The sequence below is a fragment of the Vicugna pacos genome, chromosome 11 (genome assembly GCF_048564905.1).
Source record: "Vicugna pacos chromosome 11, VicPac4, whole genome shotgun sequence".
NCBI classification, from domain to species: Eukaryota; Metazoa; Chordata; class Mammalia; order Artiodactyla; family Camelidae; genus Vicugna; species Vicugna pacos.
This window is the reverse complement of record NC_132997.1, coordinates 57,826,855-57,853,766: the sequence shown is the minus strand read 5'-3', so window position 1 is coordinate 57,853,766 and position 26,912 is coordinate 57,826,855. Positions and strand designations below refer to the sequence as shown.

The following is a 26,912-nucleotide window of genomic DNA, read 5'->3' as shown; positions in this document are numbered from 1 at the left end:
AGTTGGAAGGAGTTACATAAGCACAGAAACAGTAGTTTATAGTACTGAATAAGCACTCGCATATGAGGTGTGTGCCAGTTGTCACTGCATTCTGCTGGACAGCCTCTCTGCTCCTTGGCCCTCATCTCAGGGAACAAAATCTACTCCCTGGTAGGGTCTTTGAGTCAGCTGCTCCATAAAGGCAGGTAGCATAACACTGAGAACATGAACTCTGAAGACACAGGAGTCTGGGTCTCAGTCTCCACTCACCGTTACTCACCACTTTTGTGCTCCTAGGCAATTACTTAACTTCCCTAAGCATCAGTTTTCTCATTTTTAAATTGGCAGTAATGATGCTACACACCTCGAGGGGATATTATAATCATCCCTCAGTACCCATGGGGGTTTGGTTCCAGGACTCTCTCTGATACCAAAATCCAGAGATGCTCAAGCCCCCAGTATAAAATGGTGTAGTATTTGCACATAACCTTTGCGTCACACATATACTTTAAATCATCTCTAGATTACTTATAATGCCTAATACAATGTAAATGCTATGTAAATAGCTGTGAATATGATGTGAATGTTATGTAAATAGTTGCTGGCAGTTGGCAAATTCAAGTTTTCTTTTTTGGAATTTTCTGGATTTTTTTTTTTTTTTTGATCTGTGGTGAATCCAAGGATGCAGAAGCACGCGGATAGGGAGGGCCGACTATATCTGAGGATTAAGTGCAGCGCTGCACGTTTTGCTCTCAGCACAGTGCCTGGCATAAAACACTTGTTAGAGATTTGCAACATATATCACAACTCGCCTTAGTCAAGGGAGATCTGCTAGCCTCCGTCTGCTCTCCAGACCTGTTCGTGGGGCAGTTTGAGGTGACAGTAGGTGCACAGAGAGGCCTCAATTTATCTGTCCAGAATAGTCCAGAGCCACAGTGTTCTTTCCTCCACTTTTATCCCCTCTCTCCCCTCCCACCACCCCAGGGCACCACACAGACCACTCTCAGTTTCAGGTGCACTGTGCCCTCACTCATCTCTGTGGCTTCTCAGGGGCCAACTTGAAAGTTTAGAATCTTATTAATGTATTTAATGTATATATATATTTTTTATCTGTGTAAGAACCTCTTTTTTTCTTTCTGCTTAAGTCTGTTCTGAATATTTTTCTAAATTGATTTCATAGAGAAGATATAATCTTTGATTGGAATTAACCAAAATGAGAATATACAGCCAAGAAATAGTGGAAAAACAATTGTAGGATCTAAGACCCAGAAATAATAATAATTATAATAGTGCTTATATGCTCTTTACTATGTGCCAAGCCCTCTTCTAAGCTCTAAATTATTTTCTCCATTTTCACAGAGGATGAAACTAGTTGCCCATGTGAACCATATAGTGGAAAGAGGATGTAATTAGCCTAGTTTGCCCTTAGGACTCCACCCCGATAGGTAGTAATATCTAACAAAAGAAGGAGATCACCTTGCCGCAAGTTCTACCCTTGTTTAGTTTAGATATTTGACCCAATTTATAGAAGTCCATGCGTCTGTAGTTTGATCATAACATTAGAATGTCACAAAAAAGCAAGGAAAACACACTATGAAATGAAATTTACGTTTACTGGTAAGAGGCACAGAGCATTTGGCATAAGCAGAAAGCTTAGTCTTTGATGTGGAAAATAGAAAAGTTCTTGCTGTTTCCATTTGGGTCAGAGAAAGAGAAGATGGCTCTATGATAAGTTTAGTGGGTTCTAAAGCTCGATGTAATAATTGACCAGCCACAAGTTGTCCTGCCCTGAGGATATGCAAGTATGAAATACACGTCAGGAAAAATGTGGTCAGTGAGGAACCACACAACAGGAAAAGAAGAAGATATTTAGTAAGACAAGTCCCAGTTAGCCTGTGAGTGGGACTTTGTTTTAAGATGAGGCTACTTACATATTTGAGTAGGGAGCTGATGAGGGACAGTAGAAGAGACAGAGGTGTAGGTGAGTGATTTGAGGTGAATCTTCTTACACCCCACCGACATACAAAAGCCAGCAGCCTGCAGTGTCCCTATTCTGGACAGCTGCCTAGGGAGGAAATGTTTTATTTTAGGTATGGCCATGTCCTCAGTTTTAAACAATTTTTTCCCCTGTTTTCAAAGATGTTCACACAATTAATGCCTCTTGCATGTATTCAACAAAAGTTGCCTAGCAACCATCAAGAAGCATTTTGGGAGTGCAAAGGGTCTAAAAATGAATGAAGAGCAAATACAGTTTGAGTTGCAGCTGAGATGACCAGGTTTCTGATACCAGTTTCAAAACAGGTCTGCCAGGAATCAGGCCAGGCATCTTTAAGAGTAACAAGATCTGATCTGGCATCCTTGGTGACCCACTGAAATACCCTGTTCACCTTGGACACTTGCAAAGAGGGAAAATGTAAGATATAAGAGAGACCTCTAACTGTAGCTTGATTTGCCTCTTTGCCTTCAGGCAGGACTGCCTCCTACCTAATTCCAAATGGATGTGTAGATAATGGGGTTTTGGAAAATGCTTAAGAAGGATTATAACACCTCCTCTGGTAACCCACTTTGGAATCTCTTTGGACTGAGACCACTAGGTAAAGAACGTGGGTTAATCCAGGAATTAACCTCTCTCTTCAGGTTGCTGATTTATACTAGTGGTTGGCTCTCATAGTCATACCTTATTCAAAATGAAAAGAACCTAAGGGACCTTCCAGATCAGAGGTCACAGACTCAGGTGCCCAGCAGTGTCAGCAGAGAACCTAAAGGGAGAAGGGCCAGTGGGGCCTATAAGAAATCAGGAAGCAATACATACCCATACTCTGTCTAAAGGAGCAGCTGCTTTTCAGCGCCAGTCTTTTATTGTGACCTCTTACCTCTTTAAGAAAAGTCAGACATACCAATTTTTATGTGAAAATCTCATGATAAATAATTTTTTTAAAGTCTGCAAACTAAATAAACTAGGTACCAGGCAGGTGGTCCACGAACTAGTCTTGTTTAATGAACGCCTCCTGTATTATAGATGAGGGAACTGAGACCTGGTGAGTGAGGGGACTCATTCAAGTTTAATGACTGTGTGAATGCCTTAAAGACAAGTACTGTGCTGTCTTCTCTGTTTTATCCTCAGCTGGACTAGCATAGGGTCAGGCATATGATGGCAACTCCACAGGTGTTTATTGAATCAACAAATATTAGATGTTAGAAGCAAAACCAGGACTTAGTTTGGCCAGTAAGAAATCAGAACCTTTAATGCTTTTTTCTTAAATGACTTTTTTTCCTTCTTAGTGACCTCCCCTAACTTCTATTTCAGTAGAACTCGCTCTTCTCTTTTGCCATGTTGTGGCTTGTTTAAAGTAAGATTTGATTAATAGGAATGTTCTAGTGAAAATTCCAGAGGAAAAGCCCTGGACTCTTTCTGGGCTTCACCCTTCCCATAATTTGTACGGGAACTCCTACAAACAATAGGTTGCTTTCCTTCTTGGTGTACCATATTTAATTCCAGTCAGTTTTTTGTCTACTTATAGAGCTCCTACAATGTGCAGAGGCCTCTGTATGGTGAGTCCAAGACATAGGAAATTCAGATGAGCCTGAGGGGGCTCAGAAATGTTTAGCCATCACTTTAGAGAATGAAGATACTTGGTATAGTTCCCTGCCTCCTCTAAAATTTTTGGTCCTATTTAAGCAACACTTTACTGTGGCAGTTTCCTTTCTTCATTTTTGTTTTGAGAGTTAACGTTGCCCAGAACGTAGAATCAATTAGCACCAAGACATGTTCTCCTCTTTCAACAACCTCTAGTTATTGCCTCCATGTTGGAAGGCTCTGCCAGAGTAGACAACAGTCAGTCTCCAAGGAGGTATACCAGATGTCAAGTGATCTTGCAGCTTCCATTGCACTTACTCTTTCTTCTTGGGTTCTATAAGGTGCTTACCTGTACTCTATGCTGAGGATTCAGGTGTTCCCAGGAGAGAGCTACTGGTCTCTTGAAATGCTTGAAGTGATATATTACTTCCATGGGTCTGTGCGTATAGTGGTAATAATAATGACATCCACCATTTCAGTGTCTCCTGGATACCAAATACTGTGCTAGTCACATCTCGTTTTATATTTCATTCATAGTCTTTCTCAGTCATAATCTTTCAAAATAGGGATATAATCCCTTTTTGATAAATGGGCTAATTCGACCCCAGAGAGAGAGAGGGATTTGCCCAGGGTCATATGGTCGCTTGGTTTGTGAAGTTTATGAGGAGCTATGTGCTCTCAAAGCCTCTTTGCCTTCTTTACTTCCTTATGAAACTTGGGTATCCAGCAGCAGTTTTACCAGCTTCACCAGCATTTTAGAGATGAAAGATGTATCTTTTTTCAGAAACAAACTCCAAGGGATGTTTTAAACAAAGTGGATGATTTTGAATGAGGCTGTGTTTAATTTCAGAACGGTGTTCTTTGCTGGCAAAGATAATCAGATGTAATGTCATCTGCAACCTCTCTGCATGTGTGATTTCATAAAACTGGTGTAGCAGTTTATTATTATAAAATTAGTATGGCATAGAACAAACCTGGGATGCAAGCCAGATGAAATAGACAATGAATAGTTATATAAGGTTTTGGAAGCACATGTAGTAGAACACAAGCTCACTGTATTTTCTTCTCAATTGTCTGCTGTTTGTTAATGTTGCCTTTCAACATGATTGCATCTCAGTTTAATAGCACTTGCCATCTCAAGCTTTATGGTGCCAGGCCTGACATAGTTACATCCCCTCTGTGCTAAAAATATTGCATGTATATATTCCACCGCAACCCGACATGTTTAGCTAATGGGTTACTCAGGAGCTATGCGCTTATATAATTAAGTGATGTATGTAATTTTGTGTTAACACATTTGCAATGTGTGTTTCCCTGGTGATTGCAATGCTTTATTCCGTGTAAAATGTGACATTTTAATTCCCGCTGAACAATTTCCTACCTTGATTTGCCTTGTTTTTGTGGCAGGGGATTATTTTGCAATCAAGATAAAAGCATTATTTATGAAATTTCTAGGCTATCCCATTACTGGGAACTTTTAACTGCAGATCAATCTCCTATTTTATTGATTTTGTTAAAAATCTTTATTGAAATTTAAATTTAATCTCTACATTATAGATTTGCCCAGACTTTCATCTGCAGGAACATTTTTGTAGGCAGCTTTGCAGGGAGGGGGTTTCTTAAGAAGTAATTCTTTGCAGACAGTCTGCCATCTTCCCCAGGGAACTTTGTTTCTCTTAGGTGTTGCTGTCTCTGCTCTGTTGAGGATTCTCTAGTAGAGCCAGCATCGTGCCGTGGTTGTGGAGGTTCTTGGCACTATATAGATTCACAAGCAAGGCAGATCTCTGTTGAGCATTTAAGTAGTTAACAATAGCTGGGTCTCAGAGTTACAAAGTGGAAATTAAAATGTGGGTGTACATTTTCCCCCCTTATTTATGGGAGTTGTGACCAAGGGAAAGTGCTGCAGACAGGAAGGCGAACCGCCAAGGACAGCCCAGCCACCTTGCCCTCGTCAGAGGTATTTCTTTTCTCCAGTGGAATCAGCAGTCAGTGCAATTTAATCAACATTACTACACTCTGATTAAGTACCAGACACTGCTTTCAAAATATGATACAGAGAGTCCTTTGTTCCGTAAATGTCTATTAGCATCTACTATGACAATGCTATAGTGACCAAGACACACATCATCTCTTCAGAGGCTAGTGAGGGAGAGAGACCCATAGATGGTTTCAATACAAGTTGACAGGTGCTAGAGTAGATGCATACTTGATACAGAAGTTAAAGAGAAAGGGTTCCTCCCCCAGCTGGAGATACGGGAGAATAAGGAAGCTTTTTAGGGAATACAATACCCAATGCAAGTCTAGGAGGACAGGATGGGGCAGGAGGGACAGAGGAGAAAAAGGAAGGGTGTTGTTGTCAGAGAAAGTCCAGGAACTTGGGCACACAGGTGTGGAGGAGCCACATGAGGACCTCAAAGGCATTTGTTACTATTGGAATGTAACCAGGGTGCTCCAAAGCAAGGTAGGTAGTGGTCCATGTCTCCCAGAGGTCTTGAATTCCCAAAGCCTTTCCTCACAAGAGGAGGCCCCTTAGGTCTTCGGCCCAGCCCAGCCCAGCAAAAGCAAGCAGATGGCAGGCACTGACGCCAAACGCCAGAGTATTGCCTTGATGGCTTCGCGAGTATTTTCCTTTTAGTCCCTCCTGTTTGGGTCTGAGCAAACAGCTGGGAGTGTGGTGCACAGAAATCCTGCCAGAAGGACCCACAGTCCGTGCACTCCAAGTGAGCTTTCTCAGTTGTGTGTTTTGGCATTTGAACACAGCGGGAATGTCCTTGTCAGCTCCCATTTGACTTTATTAATTGCAGTTGCTTGGAAAGTGTGTTCTAGTTACGTGGGTCTTGGGATGACAGTACTTGCCTTGCAGAGACCCAAGAGGAGGTATCGGGGCCCACTGAAAAGCCATCTGCTGCCAAGGCACTGCGGCTGATCCCTTGCAGCCAGCAGACGCTAGTGTCTGTCACAGCTCTGCCTTGAGCTGTGTGACTTTGGGTGATTGGCAAACTCTCTGGGCCTCCCTGTCCTGATGTGTGGAATGAGGGCTTGGACTAGATGACGTCTAAGTTTTCTCCTCAAGCTCTGGAATTTCATCATTCTATAAATTCTTCAAATGAAGAATCCTACCATCGTCACATCTGTGGACTCGCCATCTACTAGCAGTGATCTTTGGTTCCAAATCCAGCAGAATAACCATAAATCACTTTCTACATTTCACCTCATGTCATTATTCTTTAGCTCCAGATTTTGGGAGGCCATCTACACTAGCACTTAAATCTAGGTTTTAATTTTTTAGGATACAAAGGGAATTGCCAAGCCTCTGAATATTCCTAGAATATATGGTGGTGTGGATCAAAGAATCCATTTCATTAGCAGTGTCGCAAGAGGCTGTCACCTAGCAGCTCCGTATTGTTTCCAGGCCCCGCCCCCACACCCTCTGCCCCAGGCCCTGAGGCTGTGGTTAATAATGTCAAAAGAATGTTTTAAAATTGCTCCTCTGTTGATTCCAAGGAGTCAGAGCCCTCACGTGGCTAGAGTCCCGGGCTAAGAGTCAAATTCTAAATTTAATTCCAGCCTCTGTGAATCTCTTCGTTTCTTGCTCCCTCACCATTTGTTGATGTTTCAGTTTTCTCATCTGCAAAATAGGTATAAGATTCCTCTTTCCACAGAAATATTTGCAGATGGCTTTGTTGTACACAAGTATTGGCATTATACTGGGGCAGAATATCATTTTTCACTCCATAATAGGAGTTACACAAAAGCCCTTTTGAGTACGCACCTTGTGTAAACCCTGTGCTTAAATGCTGATGAATTTCAGAGGTCAGCAAACACCGCCCCCCTTCTTCATTATATTTTTTTTAAAGCTAAACAAGGCTAACTAGGGAATTCATTTTGGAATAAAAAGACATGAAAGAAAGGGTATTTCAGCTTGCACAATAGTACAAAGGAGAATAAGAATCATCATGTTTGCTAAAGAACTCACAGCTGTTTAATTTTATAGTAAAATTACTTGAAGAACTTTGCTAATTCAAAGACAAAACCAAACAACTGTTGTTGCAACACTGAACTTCCACGTGTGAGTAAAGAAGACAAGTTTAGATTAATCTGCCACTAAAATCATATTAAAAATACAGAGCATTTTTGTTAACACTGGTTGAAGGAGCGGCTTTTAGCTGAAGAGAAGACACATAAAAGGAAAATGGTACATTTACTGGTAATAAGATGAAAAATAGTTTATGTTCTCATGTACTTTGCCCCCAGCTTTTTTTCTTAAGCCGCTCAGTCTGTTTTAATACCAGGTTTGTTTGCTTTTTGGGGATGGGCCTGTTAGGCAGGAAATTGTTGAAAGGCCTACAGCAGAAATTTTATTTAAATGGTGTTTTTAAAAATTAAAATTAAAATTAAATACCAAATTGGGTAACTGATTATTAAATCTGGAGTTCAGATTTTTATAAAATTTTATTTTTGGAGGCTGTGGATAAATTCTGCACCTATACTTGATTCTGTAAATTCAGAGTATCCATATGTGGCCTATTGTCAGAAACAAATAAATTGTTCCTTATTTAAAAAGAAAAAAATGGTTTTCTTCCATATTAGGGAATTATTCAGACTTCTTTCCTTGGTTCCTATAATTCCAAAACAGTTGGAACATCAGTCTATTTTTGGCTATGAAGAAACTTTTAAAATGTGGGTGATTTTTTTTCAGGTTCTAAATTTCATACATTTCAATTTGCCACATATATAACAGTTACGGTTGTAAATACAGTGAAATCATTGTATTCCAGAAAGACAAAGTTCTAATTTCCATAGTACAAGCCCCATCCCCCTAACACCCCTTATCCTCCTCCACCTAGGAGGGCTGCTAAATGTACATTCTAAAACACATAAAGCAACATAAAGTAGTGATTTGTGACTGTTTCTGTCAAGGATGAATGTTCTTACCTGTATTTGATTAAACTCTCTTGTTAGGTTTCTGGGGTTTTATGGTCTTCCCACCACATCACATAGATTGACCACAAGAGGGCAACCGAGAGTTTACTTTCAGCGAACAAAGCTTGAAATGGTTTTAGTATCAGCTAAGTGTTTTAACTTGCTAAGGATTTATTTCTCTGCCTTCCAATTGTCACACATGCAGCCTCTGAGTTTCCACTAACAGCGAATAATAATCCAAATAAAGTTCTTCTGAGGGAAAATACAGACAGACTGGTGCAGACAAGAGCTTTTGCCCAAATAAGGATCCCTTTTACGGAGACCCCATGTGTTAGATAACCATCAACTGACAGTTGGTCATGAGTTAATAATATTGGATGCTGAAATATGCATACCATGTGCTATAAAAGAGTTTGGAGGACAAAGACAAACAATGCTATAGTTAGATATCAGAAACATACCAGAGGTGTGCACACTGCTCCACTGGATGTAGGGTGGACCCGCCAAATAATTTCATAAAAATTATTGTTATAAGTATTATACAATAGAATGTGTAATATTCATTGCACGTTCTGTTGACGTGGCAGGGATTTTGGTCTTAATCTCTCTGCATGTTACTGCCTTAAATGCTATAGCAACTCTTGCCTTCTAAGAAAATTTCCTAAGCTTATTTCCACTGCTACTGTTTGCTGTTCTCTTATTTTTACAATCGGAACCCTAAAAGGGGGGTAAAGGTGGTCTCATCAGAGAATCCAGGTGGATGTGTAGCCCTTTGAGTGGCATGTTGTTTTGGAGAGACATTAACGTCTAGTTATGTTTCTGTGCTGCTGCTGCCACAGGAATCAAAAGGTGAGGGGGTGGAGGGAAGGGCTTCGATTTCAGCTACTGTGACAAGTTGTTTGCTCACTTGGACCCATGTCTCATCCTCCCAATGAGCAGCCATCTTGTCAGAATGATGCCCACTGGTCTTTCTGGTGCTAAGAATGATTCAGGAAAGAATGTGTCTCCTCTCCTGCCCCCTAGAGTTCAAACCTTTTGGTTCTGTCAATTTTTCTGGGCCTCCTGGAGCGCCTGTCTTCTATGAACAGTCTCACTTTGTGTCATACAAAACTGTGGGACTTGAAGCACCCTGGCAAAGCCACAAAGGCCATGCCCTTGCCTTTGGGCCTGACTGTATCCCACCTCTCTACTAACTTGCAGATGAAATCTCCAAAAAGGAAAACACATCCAGACCATGAACTTAGTCAACAGTTTGTGGTTTAGAAGCATCTCCTTTCCATCAAGTCTCAATCACTCAAAAGCTATTTTCTCTTATTCAGCTGGCAAATGGCTTACCTTATGCCTAGCCCATGCTGGTAGCAGGAGAGAATAATAAATAAAATAAAAACTTAGACAGCTCTCTTTCTCATTCTCCCTCCTGCCCCTCACCACTCTCCAAGTCTGTTGTCAGAGCTTAAATTTTGCTTTGACATCTTAGTTAAGGAAGTGACAAAATAACATCTTCATCTGGGCATTTAGTTACTCTGAGTCAGTGATTACCAGATTTGAATTTTACAAAGGCAACACCTCAGGTTTGGCACAAGTTTCAGATACTAAGATCTATATGTGACTATTCTGCGTGACAGTGAATAAAATTCTTAATTGTATTGAAACTTAGAATCATGATTTTTGCTGATTATTTTAGCTTCAGGTGTTAATCCTGGTCTATCTGCTTTTTAACACATATTCCCAAGGATATATCTATATATTCATAACCTTAAACTGCTGACTAAACTGCCATCACCCAAGAGAAAGATAATACAAGCCACGTGTAACTTAAAATTTTCTAGTAACCATATTTTAAAAGGTTGAAAGAAACAATTAATTTTAATAACATTTAATTGAATGTAGTATATCCAAAATACTTCACCAAGTAACCTATATAAAATGTTATTAATGAGCTATTTTACATTTCTTGTATGGTCTTGGAAATCCAATGTGTATCTGACACTTACAGCTCATCTCGATTTGGACTAGCCATACTTTAAGTGCTCAGAAGCCTCAAAAGGCTAGTGGTTGCCGTATTGGACAGAGCAGCTCTAAACAGTCATAGAAATGTTCCTTCACTGAAATAAGTGGGAAGAAGTTCTAACATCTCCCATGTATTTTCTGTGTTTATCCTAAGGTTTACGTTGGGATTTCTATGGGTATCTGCTGTTTCTGCACAGTGTGATACACTCACCCCTGTGAACTGAGCCCTCTAGCTTTCCCTGCTGGGTCATAATCACCTGGCCTTACTGAATAGACCATCAGGCATTATGGACCTTGTAGCAGCCTCTCCACACACACCCCAGACCCCTTTTCCTTCTCGTTTTGGACCCTTACCCAATCCTGCTCCAGCACACACGCGCGCGCACACACACACTTTTCTATCATCTGTCTGTTCCTTGGTACCACAGTAGAGCTTTGAAAGTTGTTTTCCAGCGTTGTGGCGTGTGTCTGTTCTGACACACGTGAAGCTGAGGTGGCACTGGTAGCTCATGCAGGAGGAAGGGGTGAAGGGGATTTACCTGAGCAAAGACGAATGTCTCAAAGTCTCAAACAAGAACAGTCATCTTTTCACTTTTAAGCAAGAGACTATCCTATGTCTTAAATTATTCTTTCTGAAAGATAGAAAAACAGTGTGAAAAATCCCCTTTAAGCACAAATTCCTTGAGTTTTTTTTTTAAGGAATCGGGAACCTGTAACTTCATAGCTTTTTACTTTTTACTTTTCCTTATGTGTATGTGTTTGAAAAACCGAAAAGTTACTCAGAGTATGTTAGTCCAAGTCTGTACTAAGTTAAATACCTCCATGTTAATACGCACGCACGCACGCACTCATGCAGTCTCGTTTACTTATTTCCAAGAGGGGAATGTTTTCTTTAGAGATGTAGCAAATCAATTATCCTCAATGTTGAAAATGGAATATCTCATTTCCAAACCTGGGGAAATGGCTGGACAAGAATGTTCTGTTTATATATGAGTTTAAAAACGTTTGATATTTACTGCTCCTCGCGAGGTTATTCAATACCAAAATGTAGCTTTCACTTCTGTGCTGTCATGTTCGGTAGTAACATCACAGAATATATGTCATGGACTAGAATGAGCAGGTTTATTGGTTGTAACAAAAAGAAAGAGACAAAAAATGAATTTTCTATGTTTAAACAGTCCTATCTTCATAAACTTCATAAATTATAGAAATCAAAATGTCCTTAAAAGCTATTTCCAGAGCCGATCTTTAAACAGCCTAAAAAAAAAAAGATAAGTATCTTAAATTAATAGCCTATTTTTATTATAATCATACTAAGAAAAGCTAAATCTGTGTATAGTGAATAGTTCAAAAAATGGAAACATGAGATGTCAAAATTTTAAGAGTACATAGTGAGCATCGAGACAACGCATTTATTCTAATTGTAATAATTTTGATGCTTTCTTTTTCCCCCCTCAACATCCAGCATGATCTTCCCCATTAAGCGAGAAGCCTGGGGCTTGGTACCTGGCATCAGGGGAGGTTGGTAGCAGGAGAAGTGAGTTGCCAGGTAGACGTGAAGGTGGCAGTTTGAGCCACTGTGGCATTTTAGAGTCCATTTTTGGTTTTGCTGGGTTTGTGACTTCATGACAAGACTTGGTAGCTAGGGGAGGAAATCAGACTCCTCATGCAGTATGAGCACCGAGGGTACTGCCTCCCGTACCTTCGGACAGAGCTAGGTCCTCAGGTATCCACTCCGCCCTCATGGCTCTTTACACAATACTTGGAATTCTAAGGCAAAAGTCTTTCCATAGGCTCCTGACGCCGCGGCACATAGACTTCATGACCCCAAAGATGAATCAGCATTTGCAAAGCATTTATGAGCCACCACTTCCAGCCCCTCAGCAGGTCCTAGAGGGGATCTTTCACCTGAGAACAGTCCCCCTGGAGGACGCTGTGGGCACCAGCACAGACCAAAGTTTGAAAGGTCTTTGAGGCATTGAGTTTAGTCTCCTTCCCTTTTCTCAGAATTCTCTCCTCAGAGAGTCACTCCTCTGAAAACCCAGAGTCTCTCCTCACTCTCCACCTAGATTTAGCTCCCAGATTCCCCCCTTATTCTGCAGGTGATAGTGAAAAGCAGCTATCATCCATTTCTTCTTTGCCAGTGCCCTTTTAGACAAGCCTGTTACAGACTTCTAGAATATTTCTGCATTCCTTTGGAATGCACTACATCATTTTGGAATAATACATTTATGACATTTGGTCATTTAAGTTTGTCTCCCCACTCAAGATACAGAGGGGAAATAAAGATAGAGATCTGCCCATTGCTGCTGGTAAAACCTGACTCAGAGAGAGGTGTGTGCCTGTGTAAATGGCAAGAATGCATGGAGTCACATGCTGTCAAACCAATTAGCAATACAGATGAGCTAGCGAGTCCAGTTCCATTTATGGGGGGGGAGGGGAGAAGTAAAATAATCTGTGTTTTTAAGTGTTTCTGAGAAATGAAGACCTCCAGGGCAGAGAGAAGGCGGGTCAGGAAATAGTTATGCAAATCACATGCCTATGAAATTACTAAAACTTTGATCAGAGGCATTAACAATTGCTCCAGCATTCACAAGTATGAAACAAGGAATGAGTAAGACAGGGCATGTTTGGAAAGGATTACAAAATTGTTTACTTACATGGTTTGTTGAGCAGTCAATGAAGTCCAGGCTGTTTTGGACTTAGGCTGCCCGAACAGTCCAGGTGTGACAAATGCAGGAACTTATTCCACCTCATTAGTGACTCTTGGGGATCTCAGTGACAAAGAGTCAAAGTAACTGGACCTCATAGAAAGATGGCTTCTTCTTTTTTTTTCCACTCTCTTTCTAATAACATAACTTCTCACCCTTCCACAGGCAATAGGAGGGGACCTGGATTCTTTGAACACCTAGTTCATTGGAAATACTAAATTGTGGTTTGTAGGCATTGTGTTTCAAGCCACCTTGAGATAATGGCTTGGGCTAAAGCAAACTTGGAAACTCAGCGGGGCAGTGACATACAAAGTGGAGAGTGTGACCACTCCCCTGGGCACACCCATGGGTCCCTGTTCCCGGCTTGGTGGTCTTGGTGGCATTTGACAGTGAGGGCATTTGAGGCTGGCTCTAGTCTCAGTTCACAACTCTAGCCTCAGTTCAAGACTCATCTTCTTAATGCCTTTATTTGAGAAAAATAATGTTAAAAAGGGAACTGTCAGAACAGTTACAGAAAATAACACTCTTGTAGCTTTTTTTTTTTTAAATCATGCCTATTGCTTTAAATGCATCATTTAAGTTATAAAGTCCCCCCAAATGGAATTGTGCTCGTTTAATTTCCTGGTGTGTTCATATCTCAGATAACACACTGGTTTCTCAAACATTTCTGTTGGGTGTGGAAAATTATTTATAGGAGAATAGAATAAAAGTAAACTTGAATGTTCCTAAATCTACATGTAATTAACGCTTTGTGAATTCATGAAAAGATTCAGCCAGTCTTCAGACACTGAGTACCAGCAGCTACAGTTTTCTGGCCCTACTCTGTTAGGTGTGGAGTACAGAGTATATGGAATAAAAACTGTGGATTTAAAATAAAAATTTTAGGGAATCATTTATGAATTTAAAAGTAAAAATGTTGGCTTTAAGTTAAAGCCAAAAGGAGAGCTGAGAGCTTCTGTTTTTCTTTTCTTTTTTTCCAAGTATTTGAAAACTCAAATTCTGTAAGAGATTATCTGTGAAATGCCTTTCTTTTATTACACCCATAAATTTCAGGAGTGGCTTTGATCAAGCCTTCTGCCATTCTCGGTTTCTAAATCCTTTACTCATACGTTAATAACTTTAAAAACACTCATCCTATTTTTGTTGTAGTGAAAGAGGAAGTTTCTAAATAGTCAAAAGGGAAACAATGAAAATAGAACACAATAAATGATAACTAAATTAGGGTACTTTTTTTTTCCCCAGAAAGAGCAGTGCTCCATGCTGCAACTTGCCAGAGTATTTTAAGATTGTCTGTCTGTAAAGAAAATGTACCAAAGAATTGAGATCCTCAGAGGAAAAGCATTAAAGAAATGTGAAGTATTATCAGTAACACACACTATACATAGAATAGTATTTGCCAGTCCTTCATACTTCCATCAGTGGAGTTTATTTTTCTGACTTATATTTAGTGTTTAACACACACACACACACACAACTTGCAAATCAAATGAGTTAATGCTCTGCCGGCTTCCTCTAGACATTGACCCGGGGGGTCAAACTCTTAGGAAAATGATGCCTGGTTTTCCATTCCCCTAATTCCAGTCCCTACCAACAAGCAAGTCCTATCTTTAAGTGGAAGCTCACAGAGAATTTCTCGAGAGAATATGTAGCTGCTTTGGCAACAAAATCCTCTCTCCAAAACGAGAAGAAAGAGTTGTTAACGGATGAGTCAATCCAGCTTTTATAGCAGTTTATCTTCGTGGTATTTCCAAGAGCATAAATGTTATAAAAAAAGAGAGACGGTCATGACAGGAAGAACACAGTAGAAAAAAACAGGAACATTTAAGCCAAAAGCAATTTACTTTGCCAGTAACTGGTTACATTTCCTTTGTTTTATTATTATTATTGCAAGAGCTGGGGTTGAGATGAAAGTTTCCCACACCTGCACTGCCCTGACACGTAACTTGTCAGAACCCACAGTGAAATAAATACATAAATGAATGCCTGCAACTCTGAGCTTCTAGACTGTTTAAGGGGAAAAAAAACAAAGTTTTGCTATACACTCTTAAAAAAAAAAGACTATAATTCACTAATATTTGAAGGAGTTAAAAAAAAAAAAGGAAAAAACAAAACACTTGGTTTAGATGTCAGAGCAGCCTGGAGCACTGGCGTAGCCGATTCTCCTGGGATTAACACCTATAGAAATAGAGGTGACCTCACAATGGTGAATACTTGTTAATTTCATGGCACTGAGTAAGAAGAACAGATGGGTAGTCAGAGAGGAAACATTTTTTAAAAACCACAGAGATCTTCCACTGATTCAGCATAAGAGTCAGTCAGTGGCCCACTGTAAAGAGGGTAATACCTATGGCACATGGCACTTGGAGTTTTTTTGGAACTCTGTGACTGTAGTGGAAGTCTTGTCCTGTGCTACAGCAGCAGGACTGATGGGCACCCAAGTGCACTGTCAAGTTTGTAGGATGCTGTCTGATGCCTGAAGTAGGCAGCAGTGCCCTTGTGCTACGTGGTATTTGAGAGTGTTTTCATTTGGGGAAAGCTCCCTGGTGACGGCCAGCCCAAGTTAATAATATAAACACCTCATTATGAGACAGAGTAAGTGTGCCTGTCTATGTGTTAGAGAGAAGTTACGTAAAACAGGGGCTCTGGACAAAGTCCAGTTGCCTGGGGTGGAATCCTTCTGCTACTAGTAACTGGTAGAATGACCAAAGACAAGGAATTTCATCTCTAGCTTAGTTACCTGGTCTGTAAAATGGGCATAATAATTGTGCCTTCATGTTGGCTTGTTTTGAGTTTTAAATGAGTTATTGTATGCAAAGGGCTGACTGGCATTCCTTCCGTATGAGCTATTACTATTATTCAAGAATAATATTGAAACCATTTGTGCAAAGAGCATTGACTAGACTCTGTGAATGAACCAGGCCATTAGAATCCATATAAACCAGTGGATTATACACACATATAACAGTAGCTATGCATTTATTGCTTCACACTTTTTTTTTTTTTAAGTAGAACTGACTAGAACCAGTGAAGCTATCAGTAGGTGTACCGCTGGCTTCCAAGAATGACTTTGTTGGTAAAGAATGGTCTCATCTAAAGCACTGGAGCTGGTGTAACTCTAGAGTTTCAGGATTTGGGTTCTCTCTGTAAAGACCAGTCCTTAGCTGTCAAAGAGAAGGCAGCTTTTGGTTGGTCCAGGGTAGCTGGGAGGTGGTGAGGGCTGTTTCTTACATAAAGGAGTTAAAGACCAGAGCTTCCACCTGAGCCCTGACCACCACACCACCAAGCATTTGTTTTCATTCACCTGCATAGCAAATGATATGTTTTCTTGACCATGTAGGAAAAAAAAACGTAATCTGGGGACCAGAATATTGCTCTCCCAAAAAGCCAGCCTTTCAATCGCAAAGCTTCACCTGGGGTCTCATGGATCCAAAAAATCTCCAGTTGTATTATGGGGGCTCCCCGCTAGTACTGCACACTCCGTCCCCCCCTCCCCCGCCCCGAGGCTTTGAACATCTGTTCTTCAGGCCATTTGTTCATTGCATGTAGGACAAAACTATGGCCCCCCTGAAGATGCCAGGCACAATAACAGAAAGCAGGAATTACAGGCTGTAGGTTTCCCATCTCAGTTCCCACAGCAAACTCAAGTCATTGGTGTATGTATGCAGAGCTCACAGGTGAGCAGGAAAGGTGAATGCAGTTTTCCAGGTGCCCAGTGTGACAGGTATACACGTGGACAGGTTGGTGAGCCCAGATCTTGAAGACACCACAGAGGTATATGTGGGCATCTTTATTTCCACTAGTCACTTGATGATTCAACAAATTCCTATTAGGCAGTGCTGCCCCTGGGTGAATGCCGGGGCAGATGAGAGATGAATCTGACATGGTCCTGCCCTGAATGACTCTCTAATTTAATATAATAATAAGGCACAAGACACAGCTGAAGTATAAATAATATAGTGGTACCCACGACCCCCATAAGAGAAGGTCAGAAAAGGAGTTCAGAGGGGAGACTAAAAGAGGTATTTGAGTTTGAGACTTGAGTGATTGGTAGGATTTATCCAACCATACCTGAAAATATCAGTGTTCTTGCCTTCTTAGGAACAAAAGGCTCTTTCTCTTGATCAAATGCCATTTAGAGTTTTAAGATTGTGTGATCAGAATATTAGGTGCTAGTCTGTTCTAAATTTGTAATTCTCAGAATTTGCTGGGGAAGGGCATGTGCCTCGCTGGGTTCTGAAAACAGCTCAAAGAATGGAGAAAATAGACCCGATTTGAGGATGACTTACTGTCAGTTCCTGGAACCTTTGCCTTTATTTAAAACAGCCTGTTCAGTGCAAGTCCTCTCTATCTGAAAGGCCTTTGGGATTTGAAAGCTTTTCTGGAAATAAATGCCTTTTAGGTTTAAATGCTTTTTTGCCAAAATGTTAGGAAGGAAAGATCAGACTAACAAGTCTTAGAACAGAGGCGATATTGTTTTGTTTTCTTTAATGAAATGCCTCAGACCTAGCCCAAGTTCTGTTTGTTTCTGTCAGCTTTGTGCTCGGCTATTATTTTGATAAGGGACATGAAAGGGCAGCCTTCCCGCCCTCATTAAGGTCTTAGCACTTAGGTCAGTTGTGGAAACACTTCTGTGCTACACCAAGTCTTCAAACCAAAATAGTCCCCGCCCTGGCTCCAGGCAGAGGACCCTGTCAGTTCATGGAAGGTGGCATCAGGCTCTGACAGAGGAGCAGGAGGTCAGGATCCAAAAACTGGCCAGATGAAATCACCAAGCCCGCACGGGGAGGTGGAGGGAGCCGAGCCCTCCCTGCCAGTCTGGCAGCTCCAGCCAAGTCCTCAGAGCTCATCCCACACACCCCGTGCTAGTCACTGCTGTGTGTTTACATGAGTAATGGAGCTGCTGGGGGAGGGGAGTTGTAAGCAGAGCGCTGCGCCTCGCAGCAGCTCTTGTTCGTTCGCATTCAGAGGGAAGCTGACGTCCACACCAAGTCAAGGCGAGCCCTCCAGGGACGTGGCCGGGAAGCAGTCACATGCTGTAGCTTTCATGAGCACAGACAGCATCAGGCAGATGTTTGTCGACTGGAATGGGTAATCGCTGCTTTTTCTTTGCTTGATTTTTTGTTTGTGAGTTTGTTTACCTTTGATAATTCCAGGCTGGCTTTCTTAGATGGACTTTCAGACAAACGTTTTTTGGGAAGTAAGGGGAAAGCGGGTTTGGGAAGGAGGAGTCTGAACCCCAAAGCCACTTTTTCTCAACTTTTGCCCGATTGTAAAGGCAGCTCTGTTTTACTGCATTTTGTCAACAGCAAAACTGTTATCCACAGTAGAAAATCAGATTAGTGGGATTAATTGTGTTTATAAAATGGGTAAAATGTAAAATATCCTAAAACCACTAGTTAACTGCGTGACATAAGTGAGATTAACAACAATTAAGAGGGTTTGAGTTGTTCAGATTTTGGATGGTTATAATCATACCTTAAAGTAATAAAACGTGTGGGTACCTTGAAAGGTCCCCTAGTGAAATTGCTTAGGTTGTAATTCATTAGTCTGGAATTCTTCAAAGGCTATTCGGTTAGTTGGTTTGTTTTAATTTTGCTTGACTTGGGTGACTGATGGAGTTAAATGTGAAAGCTGATGCCGGACAGTCGTAGCACTCAATAAACAGCAGCCTTTTTTTTTTTTCTCTCCTGCTTTCTGTATGGATCTTAAAAGGATTCAAGCTCAGCATCCAAGATGAAATATAACTTTCATTTGCGTCTTGTCTCTGGCTTTTAAAAAGTGTAATCTCCAAGGAATCAGCCTAACTCCAATTCAGTGTGATCTTTGGAAGTTATTTTAAATAAACCTCGAGATCTCCATAAAAGATATATATTGAAAAGGAAAGAAAAGCATGCTGACTTAAATGTGTCTGCCAAATTTGCTGAGATTTGAAACATTATGGTTGTAATACTATTAGTAAATACATGTTTTCAGATTGTTACCGTGAATTTCTCTCTGTATAGTTTTCTTCTTACTTATTTGTATGATAATTTGGGGAAATGCTCATGTCTCAACTTTTAAAGAGAGATGTTTTGAAACGTTACATCATAGTGATACCATAATGGCCTGGCATATAACTTAGGTTTCTGAAAACAAAAAGATACAAACCAAAAAACAAAGAATGATCTCAGAGCCTGGCTCTGGGCTGTCTTTCAGCCCAAAGTATTTCTTTTCTAACAATAGAGAAGTGCATTTCCCTTATCCTCATCCTTTAAAGCTAAAAGCTTTATTTATTTCTTCATGTTATTCATTCTAATTAGACACGTTCTGTGTAATAGGTGAGCTTTGGGAAACACGTACAGAAGTGTAGAGTCTACTTAGATGCCACCCCTTCAGGGAGAGGGAAGCGTGGAAGGAGGCTTGGCTACACAGATATGTACATTTCTCTGAACAATTAGAGGGTGCCGCTGGAGTAAGATTTTTGCTTTTTAATAAGGAAACCCATGCAAATGAAAATGTATCTCATTTGTTCTTCATTTGTTTTCAGCGCCAAATCTTAAAGGCAGACCACGCAAAAAGAAACCGTGCCCACAGAGAAGAGATTCATTCAGTGGTGGTAAAGATCCCAACAACAATTCCGATGGCAAATCCGTTGCCAAGGTACAGTCATTAAGCTCTGCGGTGTTTGTTTTGCTGCATCTTTTAATTTTTCCCTTTTCTCTCTGTCTCTCTGCTCCTGTGTCTTAGTGGCAGTTTTCAACTCAGAACGTGACTTTGGTATTCACAGCTCTCTAGCTGTGTCAGTTCCTGCCACCTCCCCTCCCCCGGTGGCGAGGGGGGAGGGGACAGTGGAGGCATTTTGATTAGTCAACAGAAAGACTTCCCACCTCCCAGTCTGGCCTGCTGGGTAAAGGACAGATGATTAAGCGCCCACGTCACTGAGGCTGCGATTTCATAGTAGGTGACACAATGACATAGTTTACTCTGCTTGTATCAAAAATAGACCAGCTGAACCATCCTCTTTCTGAATGTGTTCATCTAAATATGTTTCAGAGATTAACAGAGGATGAAATTAGAAATGGCTAGAATTAATCCCTTTAGTTATTTTTTTTATTTTTCAAAGTCACCTCTGATTTACCTTGGAGTAAAATTAAAGACACATAGCCCAGTACTTACAGGTATACATATAATATATACATTTATATGTTTTCTAAGACCACTCTTAGTACAGAATGAAAGTCCAAATTCTAGACTATTTTTCAGGACCTGGGACCGTTTGGCCTAAGCATTTTTTGGAATCTTGAAAGTGCATGCCTGAAGCATTTAGCACTAAGAAGGGTGAAGTGTCACTTTGTATTTTTAGGCTTATCTTTTTTTCCTTTTGTGGGCTAGGATCATATTTCCATGGTTCTGTTTATGGGGTGTTTGCGTTTAGGTGTTGTTTCTGTGCCAAAAACAACAATAGCCCCTTTAGGGCCTAAATTGAAGCCCGGATTTCAACTGACACCACGTTTCCAGATCCAAGGGCTCAACTTATGAAAATGGGAGCATTACTGGTGAATGTGGGAGATTCTGATGAAGAAAAACGTGACTTCAGTTCTGAGCTGACAATCTACTATTTTTCTGCCATGAACTCCGCTTCTCCTCCCAGTGTAGAGAAGTAAATCCTAGACATTCACATTTGATAAATCTTACCTTCAAGGGTGGCTGTTTCATCAGGAAGTTCTGGGGACTTTTTGGTTAGGATTTCTTCATGCTTTCAAGACTGGGAAGGGTTAAAAAGACATCGAGTAGAAATGTGTCTTTTCTGCCTAAAAACAAATCTGTTTTTTCTTAAAGTTATTTTGGTTCTGTTCCTTTAACCTTCTGCGCGTGAGTCCACACGGATACCAAGAAGGACATTTTCTAGTAATTTAGACATTTTGCCCTTGAACTGCCTAGCTAGGGCTTCGGCTTCTGTGGTCTTGAGGGATGTCAGCAGGAACAGCTTATTCCCTGTGATGTGGTTTGCAAGATACTGCAGAATGGAGCAAGAAGGTTGTAGGATCATAACATTCAGCAGAGCTTGTACTGACAACGTCCTGGGTTGGCACCTTGCCCCATACCTCTCAGCTGACATCATGTGTTTACCTCGGCGTGTTCTCTACCTGAGCCCAGCAGGGGGAAGCTCCTCATTTCATTTGGAGTCAACACCAAAGTATGTCTCTGGGAGATTTACAAAACTCATACCATTGATCTGAACGAACAGCACCTCTAGTCTCTCCCTAGATGGAGCTCAGGATGCATACCAGGACCCACAACACTGAAGAGAAGCGGAGTCTGTTCCGTATTTGATGTTCACTGACTTACCCTTCTTGGGAGGGACAGTAACCAAGCCTCGGTTTTCTAAGTGCCCTGCTCCACCCCATCTGCACCCGTGCTGCCATTCAGAATCTTCACAGGGACGAGGATCATCCTTCATTGTTGGTTGCAGAGGTGTGTGGGTGAATGTCGTGCTGCACTCAGCTCCTGGCGACTGCATTCAACACTCAGCTCCTCTCTGAGTCTTGGATTACAGTCCTGCCTTGGCTGCTTCCAGTGGGTCTGGAAAGACCACTTCACCTAGTAAAGAGAGACTGGTGGGTATGAAGCATGGTGGGCTTATCGTTGGCACCAACAGATGGATGGAAAATCCCCACAGGATGAACAAGCCACATCTGGGGCCAGGACAACCATGAAAAAGGCATTTGTGTCTAAAAAGTGGTCTTTTCTCATGAAATGCTACAGTAGAAGTTACAAGCCTGTGACCATCTGATCGTTTACTAAACTAGAAGCAACACTTCGGGGGACAGTTTAGTTTCCTGAACAAGAGTTGTATGACTGTTTTTTTTCCAAAGTGCCTCAAACAGACCATTTCTGACTATGGACAAGTATCCGTTTTCTGCAGCTCCACACAACAGAGCTCTTCCAGTAAGAACCCACTCAGTTTGTTGTGTGCATGACTGGAAGAGCAAGTTGAGGGTTTGCCTGTCACCATCAAAAGGTTGCCCTCTTCAGTGAGAACATGAGAACTAGCTTTGCAAGACTCTGTTTTTCAAGGGACAGAGAATTACACAGCTTTTGAACAACAGCCAAAGTCACGCAGAGAAGAGGCTACCAGTGCTCTGAAGATGTCAGTAAATATGTCCAACCCAGATCCTTGCCATTTCCTTGGGATCGTCTTAAAGCAACAGGTCTGGGACCCAAGCATGTCCATATGGCGATCTATACAAAAGAAATCCTCTCAGCCTAGGTCTCTGATGAAAGGCCTCCGCTGATAGAAGGCAAATGACTTTTCACATCCTGGAAGCACTTTCCAAAGGCTAGAAGTATGTAACAGGTGGTTTAAATTCTAAAAGGAACATAAAAAGGGAAACCATGATGTGCAATATGTTCTTTCATTTAAATCACAAACAGACTTTTGATAATTTCACAAATGTGATACTTTCATTATTTTCAGTACTTTTCATCCCATGTGGTCCTCAGAACTACCCCCAGGGATTACCCTTCCTGCTTTCCTGGGGAAGAAAATGAGGGTTTCCTAGGAAGTTTGTGACCAAATCGAAATGAGACTCTGGCTCCTTTCCTGCTGGTTCAGCACATCTCGCTGCCCCAGTTGAAGGCTGGGTTAGTTACAGCTCAATCCAGTGAAAGGATGTGGTTAATATCAAATAGGTGGTGGTTCACTGAAAACGTTAAATGTGGATTCTTTAATTAGTACTTCCTCAATCACTTTGGAAACCCCAAAGCTCTTAGTGAACTCAACAAGTAGAAGGCATTCATGGAGGGAAAAACTGATCTGGTAATTAAGTGTCACCATCAGAAGGGTGGGCTTTCTCAAGGTCAGCGTGAAGACTAGCTCCCGTGTAACGTTTCAGTAGATTTAAATGCTGAGAATGTTACGGGTAAATGTGGAAAAAATGTAGAAAGGAACTCAGCCTGGTCCTGTGCAGAAACAGAATAATACCCTCAAGGGCTCACAGTGTTAAGTGAAGAAATGTACAGAGCGGGAGCAGGAGGAGAGTGCTGTTCACCTGTTACGGAGCCCCGGCCTCAGGAGAGGAAGCCTGCTGCAGGGCCCGGGAGGTTCAGGATGGAGCTCAGTGGGTGGCAGCCCGGTGTCCTCTAGAGCCTTTCCTAAGAAGCAGAGGGTCTGAGTGACTCGGGCCTGGTTCACGAGCCCTCTCTGTGCTTTCCTCCTATTTCTGGGCATTTCCAGGTGAGGTAGCTCCCTAGACACTGAGGGGGCAAACCTCATCCTCCCTTGACAGTGGTGCTTCTGACCTAGTAATATAAATAATGGGCCTATTCTCACTGCAGGTTTAGGACTCAGCCTATTTTATATACAAAACTGTTATCTAATCCTCTTGTACCAGACTGCAGTTTGGGGTGAAGGAGACCTGAGTTCTGCCCCACACCAACCAAATACCAAAATGCATAACCTCGCTGAGCTTGTTTCCTTGTCTGAAAAGTGGGGCTCAAAACCTTCCTTTTATCATTGTTAGGAACGTCAGGTAGACAGTGTGAAGCCCGCAGCACTGTATCCAGCTCATCACAGGTGCTTGGCTGATCCTGGTTTCCTTACCTTTGCTCAGTACACAAAGGAATGGAGCCCTTTTAGACTTACTACCTCGTTTTATCTTCTAATTCTCATTTCATAAATCACATTTCTAAGCTGTAGGTTTTGTAATGCCTAGGAATCAGATATGCTTTCTAAATGGAAATGTTTTGACTCTCAATTGAATATTTTTATGAGTGCAGGAAAGTAGAGTGTTTAAAACCACAAGCTCTGAAGTGAGGTTACCCAATTTTGCCTCTTACTAACTTGAACAAGATCTTGTGTTCTTGTACGGGTTCCTCATCCTCTCTGTACCTCAGTTTCCTCATTTCTAATAGGAGAATAATGACCTGGCCCATTAGGTCTGTGAGTATGAAGTGTGATGATACCAAAAAGTGCTTAGAACAGGGCCTGGCCCCATAGTAAATAAGCACTCAGAAAATGCGGGGGGCGGGGGCAGTGCGGATCAGAACTGGAGTGGTTTTATGATTTCAAAGAGCCATTGAATTATGGATTTCATCAGAACTTTAGACTCAACAATCTAAAATTTGGCAGTGAAAAATGATGACAACATAAAGTTTCCCAGGATGCTCTCCTTAATATAATGTTATCAAGTACTAAAGTTTGAAAATACTGTTAAGTAAAAATTCTACATGGAAAATGTTTTCATCCCATTTCCACTGCTCTTTAAAAATTAAAATCTTATCTAGAGGCCCAGTTAAATGAGTTGTACAGGCAGTTTTATTTTTTCCCAGGACCCGTCGAACGATATTAAACTGGTGTGTTCATTTGAGAGAACCAGCAATAAGAGGGTATACTTCCCTTTAATAAATGAGCACAGCCTTTTATGTGTTCAGTGCTTGGGAAGGAGACTCTGAAGGGAAAGAAAAATAGAGCTCAGAAATCTGAAATGGAAACCTGGTGGAATGTGTGGGACATTTTAATTCCTAACATTCCCCTTGCACGTGTCCTCTTCCCTCTGATATGAGATACAGAGAGGTAAAGAATATTGGAATGTACATGTTCCCCATGGGCGCACTTGAACTCAAAGCTTGACCCTTTGTAACTCCCCCTTTTACAATTAAAATAGCTCAACAACTTAGCTTTATATTTAACAAACCGTTGGAGGCCTCTTGTAGAACATGGCAGCGAGGACGGACCGTGAGGTGAGCTCGGTGTGCCGCACTCAAGTTAACCTGGAGTGTGGAAGCAAGAACATCTGGCCCATTTACTGCCACTTATTTTTTAGTTTAATGGAGCTATTCACTGACTCTTCTTGGGTTTTAGCCGGCCCCTACTCATTCCTCTGTAGCAAGTTAACATCTCCTATTAGATTCTCAGAGCTGACTGAAGGGTACCGAGCCCTCATTAAAAGGTGGGATGTTTTGTTTCCTACCAGGGGTGTACCCAGGCATCACCCTCAGGTGAGAGACAGCAGAGACCTTGCTGGTGTTCCTCATGCCAACATCTGCTGGCACTGACCTGTTTTTCCAGGTTGCTGGGAAGAGTAACAACAAGCTAAGTTTACTACAAAGAAATAAACTTGCCTTTCATTTTGGCACAAAGTGCAAAACATGGAAATGTTATTAAGAACATGGTGGGGAGGTGTATAGCTCAGTGGTAGAATGCATGCCTAGCATGCACAGGGTCCTGGGTTCAATCTCTAGAATTGTAATCCAAAAGAAAAGTAAAACTACCTTCTCCCACCCAAAAACATAAATAATAAAATTAAGAATACAGGGTTCCTTCAGTGATACTAACAGATGGTGCCCCTTAGGAAAATAAAGTGTCTAAAGAGGCAGGAGAATGGCCCCACCAGATGCAAACACTGTTTCTGGTTTCACATCAGCATACCTGTAAGGAGTCTAAAAGAGGCTGGCAGAGTGCGGCAAACCGTGGCCCACTGGCCGCCTGCTTCTATAAATAAAAACATTACTGGAACACAGCCTCGCTTGCTTACATACAGTCCGTGACTGCTGTCAGGCTGGGGTTGAGTGGTGGCCACTGAGACTGTATGCCCAGAAGCCTGCCCGTACTTACTATCTGGGCCTTTACAGGAATTTTCCAGCCCTTGGTCTAAGACAATCCATATTCAGTGATGCCTCTAAAAAGCTATTTCAGGGCAAGGGTGATTTACTGGTCCTCCTTCCCACTCAGTGAAAAATGTCACTAGCTATGTCTCTGTAAGCATTCCAGAGCTATGCTTGATTTTATGTGTTTTTCCCCCCACCTTTTCCAGGTGAAATGTGAGGCCAGGTCAGCCTTGACCAAGCCGAAGAATAACCATAATAACTGTAAAAAAGTCTCCAATGAAGAAAAGCCAAAGGTCGCCATTGGTGAAGAGTGCAGGGCAGATGAGCAGGCCTTCCTGGTGGCACTTTATAAATACATGAAAGAAAGGAAGACGCCCATAGAACGAATACCCTATTTAGGTTTCAAACAGAGTAAGTATACTTGTTTTCATTTCTGAAATATCAAAACTGCTCGGAGTCTTTGAATTGGGAAAAAAAAAACTGACTCAGGATTATGTTGAAATCCTATTCTGGGGATGATGCTGTCTGTTTATACTAAATCTACAAATCATCCAGGCCAGGAATTTTTCCCCCTGCCTCTTTCCGCTACATTGTTCCCTTCTGGGGCAGTTGCAGTGAGATATTTATAGGCTCGAATCCACTGATTATGACTGGAAATAGACATGTTGAAAGTTTCTCATTTTCTGTTTTGTCAATCTTGAGTGTCTGTAAAGCCTTTCTTCTGAGATAATAATATGACGTAGATTTATCAGGCACAGATGTTGCCTGTGAAAGGACACCTTTTAAAAGGAGGACATTTAAAGGTGGACAGAACAACCACAAAGAGAAAACATATTTCCTAAGCCCCAAATTTGTTAAGAGATAACAAGAACCTGATGACTTCAGAGGAAACAAGAAATACACAAATTTGAACGGAGAGCCCAATTTTGAATTACTTTGACGTGTCCATTTAAGCGTCATCATGTATTTTAAAGTAGAACAGGGAACTCGTAGCAGAGCAGAATTCCATATAAAAAGAGAAGAAACCCAGATCCTGTCCTGATTTCACAACTGAATATATATTTTGCCTCTGTCTGGATTTTGTGGCGCACCGAGTGACGAAGCCCCTGGCTTGAAACAGTATT

At 41.4% G+C, this 26,912-nt stretch overlaps 1 protein-coding gene and 1 long non-coding RNA gene across 3 annotated transcripts in view; one reads left to right on the top strand and one right to left on the bottom strand.

Moving 5' to 3' along the window:
* ARID5B (AT-rich interaction domain 5B) overlaps window positions 1-26,912 on the top strand; it is a 206,240-nt gene that overhangs the window by 143,064 nt on the left and 36,264 nt on the right. Inside the window, exons 1-3 of one of the 2 annotated variants that reach the window (XM_006209105.4) lie at window positions 17,994-18,288; window positions 19,727-19,839; window positions 25,995-26,199. In XM_006209105.4, coding sequence (XP_006209167.1) covers window positions 18,285-18,288; window positions 19,727-19,839; window positions 25,995-26,199 — 322 coding nt within the window. In that variant the 5' untranslated portion in view covers window positions 17,994-18,284. Of the gene's footprint in view, window positions 1-17,993; window positions 18,289-19,726; window positions 19,840-25,994; window positions 26,200-26,912 lie in introns of those variants that run through there. The other variant, XM_006209104.4, reaches the window with a different exon arrangement.
* LOC140699802 (uncharacterized) lies at window positions 11,590-12,894 on the bottom strand. The gene is made up of 2 exons (XR_012078046.1): window positions 11,996-12,894; window positions 11,590-11,746 (listed from the first exon to the last, which is right to left on the bottom strand). It is a non-coding gene; the product is annotated as an uncharacterized lncRNA (long non-coding RNA).